The sequence below is a fragment of the Populus trichocarpa genome, chromosome 13 (assembly GCF_000002775.5).
Source record: "Populus trichocarpa isolate Nisqually-1 chromosome 13, P.trichocarpa_v4.1, whole genome shotgun sequence".
Lineage (NCBI taxonomy): Eukaryota > Viridiplantae > Streptophyta > Magnoliopsida > Malpighiales > Salicaceae > Populus > Populus trichocarpa.
Window position 1 is genome coordinate 9,796,067 of NC_037297.2, and position 10,989 is coordinate 9,807,055.

At 31.0% G+C, this 10,989-nt stretch overlaps 1 protein-coding gene across 1 annotated transcript; it reads right to left on the reverse strand.

Annotated features, from left to right (window-relative positions):
* Positions 1-4,613: 4,613 nt before the first annotated feature.
* LOC7477754 (glycerophosphodiester phosphodiesterase GDPD4) lies at positions 4,614-9,570 on the reverse strand. Its single transcript, XM_002319285.4, has 9 exons — positions 9,254-9,570; positions 9,064-9,150; positions 8,842-8,939; positions 8,405-8,465; positions 7,664-7,744; positions 7,359-7,451; positions 5,988-6,077; positions 5,027-5,154; positions 4,614-4,942 (listed from the first exon to the last, which is right to left on the reverse strand). The coding sequence occupies exons 1-9, from the start codon at positions 9,470-9,472 to the stop codon at positions 4,771-4,773; spliced, it is 1,029 nt and encodes a 342-aa protein (XP_002319321.4). The 5' UTR covers positions 9,473-9,570; the 3' UTR covers positions 4,614-4,770.
* Between the last annotated feature and the right edge of the window lie 1,419 nt (positions 9,571-10,989).

The window sequence follows — 10,989 nt, forward strand, 5'->3', positions numbered from 1 at the left end:
TACAATTTCAAGCAAAGAACTAAAAATAGCATATTGAACATGTCATTGGAGCTAAGAAGCGTAAATCCTAATTGCATCAATAATCCAACTTGAACAAAGAATCTTAGTATGATTATGATTGGTCAGAGTATAAATCATGTGTATAGAATCTCTGGTAAAGATATGACAAAATGTTGGGTTAAAATTTTCAAATATGCTAGAATGGACCTCATTGTACTCTTTGGATCATATATATATAAATACAAGTGGAATTTTGTTAGGATTTTAGTTGGGATGAAAACTAGACATCTGAGTTTTTTCATCTATATATGGTAGGCCTGGTAACCCATCCTGATGAGAGAAAAGGACACTTAAGAAGTCAGGATTGAAATCTGCCAACAAACTTAGTCAAAAGTAGTCTATCTTTCTAATAATGACATGGAAGTTCATTAATGATATGATGAGGGTCCCATATCACCGGAAAATATCTCTAGAAGGTCAAAGTCAATGCACATGTTATTAAAGTTAGATTAGTGTAAAGAAACCTTAAAGTAATCTGATTAGGAATTAGTTATTAACTAGAAAAGTTCTTCACCTTTTCAATTTCATATAACCAATTCTAAGCTCTAAAAAAGAATAGGAATCATGTTAAGAGATATAGGAGAAGATAATAAGAGATTTTATTGTTATCAGATTATTTTTTATCTTTTATCTTTTTTGAATTTGCAAGAAGCTTAGTTTTTAATTTTAAGAGGTTAGTACTCTTGGATCTTAAATTATCATGTGGATTTGTACTTGAAATTATTCTATATTTGATTGTGATACATGAATAAGTTATGCTTTTCTATGATTAAACTTAATGATTGATCATCTAAATTCTATATCATGCGCAGCATATGTTTTTTGTTTTAAATCTATTACTAGTTGATTAGTTTATGTTAAATTCATGACTAATTAACTTAAGTAGCCTGGTTATCTAATTTTTGAACCCATGTTTTATTGTTTTTTACTTAGAAAACATAAGTCTTAATTAAATTAACTCCTTATATGTGTTTAATTATCATTAGTCAATTACACTTATATTGATTTTAATATTGTCACATAATTAATTATTGCATGCCTACTTAAGGTTATTATATGATTATAGTTAATTAATGCATGAATGCTAAGTTAACTAAAAAGGAAGGATAGATAGAAAAAAAAAAAACTTGTTTTGTTTCATGGTTGTTTTATTTATTATCACAAATCAGATTAGAAATCATATTTAAATTCAATTATTGATGTTTAATTATCCTTGAGGAATAATTCTTATAATTGAAGTTAAAACTTTTTCTCTATATATTTTATATTCTGTCAAATTTATCTTTTAATTTTCAGAATTGGTTTCTTTCATTATCTTAGCTTTATAAATTGTTTTGAGCTAGTTTAGATCATAAACAAAATCCCCTTTTTAATTAATTATCATTTAAATTACATATTAGTTGATTCCATCATAGTAACACATTTTGTGCGTCTTTAATTTATTTTTTTTAATTTAAATTTAAGTAGCTTGTTTTAATTGAGTAATTAAGTTTTAATACTAGTATTTTTGTGAGACGATACCCTTAATTTCTATACTATAAATCATTAATTTTAAAGTTTTAAATTTGCACAACTTCAATACTCGTCAAACTTTTGACGTTGTTGCTAGGGATACTAATCATTTTTTTTTACTTGAATTAAGCTTTTGTTTTTTTTTAGTTTAGCTCATTGTTGTAGGATGTATGTCTAACTCCAATTCCAAAAAAGAAATACAACCTAGCGAGGAAGCGTTAGATGAATTTTATAAAGCAAGAGTAGAGGCACTAAATTGATCTCCATGATAATTATTCAATCAAGACGATAATAGGATAAGAGTTATGAAGAATTACATCAAGTTCATTACATGCATAATTTTTGCATCACCAAGTACGCGTCCTTTATCAATTGTGCTAGAGGAGAATGTGAATCAACAAGAAAACTTCATACCATGTATTTTTGAACAAGTGCCACAAGCAAATTCAATCAACAAACATGCCAAAATGACAATCAAACAACCTTATACTTTTAAGGAGCTCGTTGCTCCAAACTTGAGCCAAAAACCACTTTGCATTAATTTTCCACAAATTGATGTTCATTTTGAGCTTAAGTCTAACCTTATTCATTTACTTCCTTTTTCCATAGCTTTGTATGTGATGATCCCTATAAGAATCTTAAATAATTTCATGTTGTTTGCTCAAGTATGAAACTCATTAGGGTCATAGAGGAACAAATCTAGTTTAGGGCCTTTCCTTTTTTTCTTTAAAAAAATTGGTATAAGATTGGTTATATTATCTTTCCCTTGGATCCATGATCTCATAGGAAGAGATGCAATCATTGAAGAATACTTTATTGCATGGGTATTATGAAAAGAAAAGAAAGATATGGAATAAGGCAACTGAATAGGGGATTCTTGTATAGGTATTATAAAAAGTTTAAGAAACTATATGTTAGTTACCCTCAGCATCAAATTTCTAGGAAACTTCTTATTCAATACTTTTATGAGGAACTTAATCCCCAAGTTAGGATAATGATAGATGCAACTAGTAGAGGAGTTTTAGTGGACAAAACACCCAAAGTTGCTAGACAATGATATCTAATAAGGCTGCCAATACTTAACAATTTGGCACAAGGATTGACACACCCATTAAACTTGTTAATGAGATAAATTCTTCTAACTTTGAGCAAATATTATATACTCTTACCTTTTTGGTGTGTTTTTTAGTGACAGGTAACTCACAACAAGTTAAGACTTAAGAAATTTGTATGATGCAAGGGCATACTATTAGTTATTTCTCAACTCTTTAAGGTGACCCTATAAATCAAGTTAATGTTATGGGAATGGTCTCATACCCACAACACAAGTATGATTCTAATTATAAAACTTACAATCGTGGATTGATAGATCATCCTAACTTGAGATATGAGAATTAAATAAGTGGCTTTGCATCACAAAATTAAGGTGTTAAACATAGACATACCCAATATCAAACTAGATTACCATCACTCCAAATAAGTCAATCTAAGGGTGGCACGCCAATGGAAAATATAAAGGAGATGATGAAATCATTTACATCTAATACCTTGTCAATTCAACAAAACATGATGTCATTTCAACAAGAACAATTTAAAGTATCCAAAACTTGAAGAAAAATTAGGATAACTTGTTAATGTCATTGGTAAGTTGGAATCACAAAGTTCTAAAAAGTTGCATTCGCAAGCTATGCCTAATAGGAAAAATGCATGTGCTATCACATCGAGGAGTGGAAAATCATTAGAAGAAATCAAGTATATTAACTATTTAGAATATGGAAAAGAAGTTGAGGTCAAGATATCTCTACTTGTGGCGAACCTTCTAAAACTTCTTTAAACATGATCAAACTAATTTTCATGTCTTTCAAGGTAAATTCTCAACCTTTTAATTCCTCTTTTAAGCTAACTCCGTATCTTCCTTTGAGTTCTTCTAGGTCACACAAAAAAAGAGCAAGAGAAGGAGATTTTGGAGATGTTTATGAAGGATGAAATCGATATTCCACTCTTGGATGCAATTAAACATCTCTTTTTATGTAATTTTTTTTAATAAGTTGTACATAACAAAAAGGAATGAGAAACTCAAAGGTAATGAAATGGTAAGTATGAGGGAGAATGTATCTGCTATTATTCAAAAGAAACTCACTAAAAGAAAAGGATGAAGGTTCAATTTCTATTCCTTTTTAAATTGGTAATACAAGTTTTGAAAAGTTTATGTGTGACTTAGAAGCTTTAATTAGTGTAATGTCAAAATTTATTTATGAAACTTTTAGCCTTATCCTTTAACTGAAACTAGTATTATTATCCTTTAACTGAAACTAGTATTATTATTTAACTTGTTGATCATTCCTTTATTTATCCTATCGGTGTGCTTTGGGATTTGTAAGTCCAAATTAGAGGTATGGTATTTTCTATTGATTTTCACATTTTTTATATGAAAGATGATAACTCACCTAATTCATCATCTATTTTTTTAGGTATACCATTTCTTATGACAACTAAAACTAAGATTGACGTGCATGCAAAAATATTAATTATAGAGTTTGGTGGTGAAATAGTTGAATTTAATATTTCAATGTCATGCAATTTTGTAGTGAATGCAACGATATTATATATTATTTAATGCAACAAATGTTTGATTTGGATAGTGGTGATAAATTGAATGTGATGATAAATTAAAGTATAAACTCGACTTGTACACAAGAATAGCTAGCTATTTATAATGATTTGGATATTGCAAGTTTTGCACACCGCATAAGTATAACAAGGTTTTTCATTATTTACTTATCTCTCACAAGAGGTTTTTACTTCAAAGTTTCATGTGCTTGTGGTGGATGTGAAATAAAAAAAAAAAAAAGACTACAAGATATTAGAATGTGTTTTTATTGATGTTCTTTGTATAAATATGCAGTAACTTTTAGAGGACATGTGCACGTTGCCAAAGAACAGGTAGCATTACCCATCATGATCAAATGCCTTTAATTTCTATACTTGTAAGCGATTTTTTTTTTAATATTTGGGGTATTAATTTAATAGCTCCTTTTCCATTTTCTTTTAGTAATGTTTATATGTTGCTTTTGATTAATGGAACTGAGCAAATAATGATTAGTTAAGACCATATACAGAATTCTCTTGTGATAAGCACCACACAAATGGAAACGGCTGATCGCTGTAACGCACAAGTTCAACTATTTGAGATGAATATTATCTTCTTGGCAACGAAAAACCTTCCTCCCGACATTCAGTTCTAATATCTTGCATGAGCTGTTGAAGAAGATTGGGGTTATTTGTAACAACAGCATCAACATGCTCAAACAACATCTTCCGCATAGAATCCACATCATCAACCGTCCATGCATATGCCTTTTTGTTCCTTCTGTAAACATGTTCAAATATAATCAGGATCATCACAATAGTTAGCATGTGCAAAGTGATGCATGGTTTAGAATGCAATTCAAACCTGTGGAGAATTGCCACTAGCTTTTCATCTATCAATGGATGGTGAACACCAACAACACCAGCACCCTTCATTCTCAATAGTTTCGTTTTAATGCCTGTATCAGGATCCACCATGACTATATAGCCCACCTGAAAGAGGACCAGCATTTACATAAAGTTGCATGTTAGTGAGAAAATTGAAACACATAACATCACAAATTTAAGAACCCACAAGGGTTATTAGCATAAATGTTTAATACTTGACCCAAGGTACAAGACCTCCTCGGTTCTTGCCCTTCAATATCTTATGGATTTTAACTCTTGTGGGCCACCAGGTGGGGGACCTGTTCCCAAAATCAAGGTAGGCTCTTGTTGATCTAAGGGCTAGAGGGACCTAGGACGGCTTAGTCCTAAGCAGTGAGGTTTACTTGTGGTGAACTGAAGGAACCCACAGATACCCCCATTGCTTGTAAATTTATATTTAAAAAAAAATAATACACACACTACTAATTTTTCTGTCCAAAACTTCTTTTTCTAGTGTCTAGGTATTATATATAGAACATGTACTTTTAACCTTTTGATTTAGGGACCTAGATCCCACAAGTAACATGAACAAGTTGATTCTTCAAGTTTCAATGTTGCAGCTAAAAGCTACTAAAAGAAAGCTAAAAACCTGACAAGAAAGGATTTGAATTTGCTATGATCAGCTGAGGAGTGCAGTTGTGCCCAGCTCGTGAGTTAGTAAACAACCACACCAAAACTAACACACATTTCTCTTTATGAAATGAACCAAAGACCCCAAAAAACAGAAGAGGCCAGGTAATAGCACAAGTCCCAGCTTTATCTCCTCCAAAGGCTTATCTTTGTCTAACATTCAAAACTAGTATAAATTACCATACAAAGATAAACTAGCCATGTATCAAGCAACCAATCAATTCTAAAATAATTAGCTCCGTGATATAGAAACAGCCGAACTGATTTACCGTGACATTCGACTTTAGTTTGATTAGGTCTCTGGCCAGATTGTCACTTTTTGCCCAAATAAGGCAATTCTGACACTGCAATCTCTCAACCTGAAAACTTCAGCAATCAAGCATAAGGACTACATTACTAAGAAAGACATGTTAACTAAAAACTTATGTTAGACAATATAACAAGATTATCACAGGGCCAAAAGACCAATACTGATAATGGAAGCTTCCACATTCATCAATAGCATCATTTTTTCAAGTAAATTATTCAGGGCTAGCTGTTCTCAATGCATAAGGCCAACTTCTTAGATCTGCAGATTCAAGCCCCTTCATAATGTTTCTAAAAAACCTATAACCATATATTGATTCAAAATTCACATTCAATGCATAATAAAAAACCTCCAAGCAACAAATCAATTGACTATCTAACAGTTGTTTGATAGTTTAAATTTTCTCTGCTTAACAAAAACCAAGATGCATAACTAGAGTTTTCAAGACAACAATAAAGAAAGAAAAGGTGTGAAAGCTAAGATGGGAGGGGGAAACTAAATAAAAGCATAGAACTACATCATGCATGTGAAGCACCCAAGTTATCAAGGTGCTTGCCACACAAACTTGCTGAGGACTGATCCAGAATTAATCTAGGGGGTGTGGGGGGATGTTCAGTTTTAATTTCAGGGGTCCATTTCAAAATAGGCTTTAAAAATGACCCAAATGGGAGGTTTCAAATAATTTTTCATGGTTGGATCGGGTGGGAGGAACCCTTGGCAAATCAAGATGTACCTGCAATTTATCCCCATATATTATTATTAAACCTTGAATTTCCCATATCTCCCACGTCTATTATCATAAATGTCAGAAACGAAAGCCACCAATCAAGATAATCATTAAAGACCACAACTAAGATCTTAATATTTTGTACACATTCGTTAATGATATGTTGACATGTGGTATCAAGTGTCTAGATATATATTATAAATCAATTATAAAGAAAAACTTACACTCCATCTTTTCCTTAGTGAGTGGTCATTACTTGGCCTATATTGCGATTGAGTTTTCTCATGTGGATGATTATCCGAAAATACAACAACCATGAGTTCATGAAAACATTTTAGAGCTGTTAAAATCAAATGTTAAAGAAATGCAGACATCCATGAAGAATAGCTGGGTTATTACTCAACAAGTTCTCACAAAAAGCTGCATAACCACTTTCCATTCACTTTTATAGGTCTGAATGGTAAAATTAGTAACTGCAAGCCAGTAGATACAGTAACAACTGTGGGAAATGAATACTGTTATGCATTTTATGTTAAACTATCGAAAGAATAAAACACATGCATAAATGATCAAAAATGAAAAGATAGAGAGCAAGCAGAAACTCACAACAGCAAGAATATCCTTCGCAAGTCCCTTTTCATATGATGGAGGTCCAACTTTTGCATCCAGAATCACCTGCCGAACTGAACTTGATACCAACTGGAAATTTATGTAAAATATGGTCAGAGCAATAATGTTTATTGCCAAAGATTATAGATAAAAAACCGAAAATAACAGTACAAAAATTAAAACAGTGTATAGCATGTGACTTTTAATTTAATCCGCATAATTGTGAAAAAGCAAGTGCAATTGTTGAAGAATGTGTATAAGAAGAGTAGGAGGGAGAAAGAGAGGAAGGGTCCCGGGAATACCATCAAAGCATCTTCAATAGTGGGAACTGTATGATTATGAAAATCCTGTGCAGACTGGTGATGTACAGCTAATTCTTTAATCTACAACCACAAACTAACATATAGTCTTAATCAACAGCACTCATAGATGTTTTCCAATATGAATGAAAAATACATAAATTCAAGACTAAAAATGTCATTAGTTAATCGACTGAATCAACTTGTGGATTCCAAAAACAGAAAAAGATCCCTCTTGGTTGAGATAAACATAAATATCTGATAAGTTCACCAAGCGACCTAGAGCATACATATAAATCAATATGATTGAAGAAAGATAATGGCAAAGTTACATATCTAAAAAGAAAAAAAGTAAGATTTTGAATGTTTTATTTTACTTATGGACAAAATAACAAAATTCTAATTGGATCGGTGGATCATTTTTCAGTCATTCATTGAATGATAAATCACTACAAGTGACAGAGATACATGATTTAAATAACAGAAGATCCAATATTTAACAATTGTATCGAAAATGACTGGAAAGGTGGAAAGAAGTCCAGGTATAATTTGATCATTATGTGCAAATCCAAAATCCTTGTTTACATACTAAAGTTAAGACTTGAAAGAAACGGACATACACTACTCAGCATTTGAGGAGGTAAAAACTAACAAGCACATAGAAAAAATAACTGCATTTACTATGACAGTATCAGAGGAACTTAACAACATAGTTGAAAATATAGCCAAGTCAGCAATTCTAACCTCTTTCATGCTCAAGTGCCCAACTTTAGAAGTACTGTTACCAGATATCCGCTGCAAATCCCTGGCTGTGTCATGTGAAAATGAAGATTCGGAACAGCAGAAATATAACTTCATATACCAAGAATCTAAAGCTATTAAACTTATACTCGAAACAAGGACACGATCCATATTCAAGTAAAAAAATTGTCCAAGATGAATTATCACATATCCATAACGTGAGGTTTGAAATGGAATACAAAATGATTATTCAGCAAACCATATGAAAGATAGGGATGCAAAAGGTACAACCATATCTTTGTACCAATGACATAGAAACTACGTAAAACATACAATTTACATGGGCAGGCAATAAATCACTGTTTCAATGATTATTCAGATTCTTAAACAGACTGGAAAGATAAATAATAATAATAATAATAATAATAATCCGAATATACCTGTCATGGAGAGCAAATAAAACTCCATCTTTAGAACGAGAAACATCAATCTCAAGGCAATCTACTTTAGAACGAAGTGCTAAATGATACGCAGCCATCTACATATATGTAAGAAAAAAAAACTAATGCTAATACATATCAAAATTCCTTAATCCAAAAAAATAAATATCCAAATTCTGCTTTTTTTACTTTCTTTTTTAAGAAAAGAAAACATAAGCTTACAGTATTAGGGAAGGCATTGATTGAATCACCACCATGAGCACAAACAAGTGGCGGATCATTAAGCCACCCACACTTCTTTAATTGCGTCTGCACAAACATTTTCAAAAAGAAAAAAAATGAAATCAACTAAAAAACAGAAAAGGAAAGCAAGATTAATTGAAAACTAAAAATGAGAGATAAAAGGGGTTACTTGATGGAGGCGACGGAGCTTGAAGTGGAAAAAAATGGGAGGCAAGAGAGCAATGAAGGCAAGTATTATTATGATATACCGAAATGATTTTCTTGAACCGGAAAATTTCAGTTTAGGGAATCGATTATTGCGCCAGCGGCCTTGATGTCTCTGTAGCAGCGATGGTTGATGTCTCCTTCCTCCTCCTCCTCCTCCTCCTAGTGTAGTGGAGATCGCCATTTGGACACTCTCTCACTCGTAACTGATAACCTACGAAATATTATTCTCTTCGCTTTTTTACAGATGGAGACTGTTTTACCTTCTTTTTTCCCCCTGAAATCAGAGCTGAGGAGTTTGTTCAGTTATTGTAACTTAGTCCTTATAATTTAATATTGCTAACTAATTAGTCCATTTTAAACTATATATTTAATTCCTAAATGTATTAATCCGTTATAACTTAGTCATCAGTTAATTTACTGTTTTTTTTTTCAATTATATTTTTTTATTTTTAGTAAATTTAATAAATAAATGAGAAGTAGAGAACATCAAAAAATTATATTTTTAGTTTTTTTTCATAAAATAAAGTTTTTAATTGCTTTTAAATTCAATTGCTTTTTGCATTTAGTCCATGGAATGGAAAGGAAAAGGGAGCAAAAAAAAAGTATTCATGCATTTTTCTATTTGGTTTGCCTCAAAAATATGTTTTTTTTCAAAAATATATAAAATATTAATAAATAAAATTACCGATTATTCCTTTGTTACTTTTATTTTTATTATTATCATAAAATAAATTATGATTAATAAAAATCTCATATTGTTAAGCAATCACAAACATTCTAAATTTTTAGGAATCTCTTTCTCAAATATTTTTTTTTCTCAAAAAGTGATTCCAAGAGAAAAGTAATGTTCATTTAATCAAGTGTTGTCAAAAGTCAAGTATATTAACTACTCATAAGTTATACATTGTGATTAGATCCTGAAAAAAAAAAAAAAACTCATACTGATATGAGCTTTTTATAGTTGCGTTATAGACTAGTAATTGATTTTGAATGTAAGTTTTTATCATTGATTTAGGTTGTTTCTAAAAAAATTATTTACAAATACATGATTAAATTAATGTTTAAATTAATAAAGGTAAGAAAAACAATATAAATAAATAAAATAAAATGAGTAGGGAGTGATACGCAAACAATCAATATTTGCCTCCGAGAATAATGACACCCGTCGTCCAAAGTACATAGTAGCTCTCAAGTGCTAGAATGTTCTGTGCACGTTAGGGGTGATCATTTTTTGTTCGGTTCGGTTTTTATTAAAAAAAAGTAACTAAACTGAATTTTTTTAAAAAAAACCCGAAACCGAATCGAAACCGGTTCAAACCGGTTTGGCTCGGTTTTTTGCCGGTTTTGGTTCAGTTTTTTCGGTTTTAGGCTTATAAAACCGAAACCGAACCGAATCGGCTAGTTTTTTTTAAATTTTAATCGGTTTTTTTCACGGTTTGGTTTTTTCGGTTATTTTTTTTTCCGGTTTTCTAGGTTTTTTGGTTTTTTTGCTCTCCCCTAGTGCACGTGCCAACAAATTTTTTAAAATAAAAAATATTATTTTAATATTAAATATTAAATTACACCATTACCCCGAACCAAACCAACAACTAAAAAAACCCTAATACCCTTGCTATAATGAATTAAATTCTTAGATCTAAAGATATATATGTAATTATACAATGTATCAAAAATAAATAAAAATACCCCTATTCAAAA

Coding starts and splice junctions, on each gene's coding strand:
- LOC7477754 (XM_002319285.4), bottom strand. CDS start 9,472: ATGGCGATCTCCACTACACTAGGAGGAGGAGGAGGAGGAGGAAGGAGA. Junction 8,940..9,063: donor TCAATGCCTTCCCTAATACT/GTAAGCTTATGT, acceptor ACATATATGTAG/ATGGCTGCGTATCATTTAGC. Junction 7,452..7,663: donor CTATTGAAGATGCTTTGATG/GTATTCCCGGGA, acceptor ATAAATTTCCAG/TTGGTATCAAGTTCAGTTCG.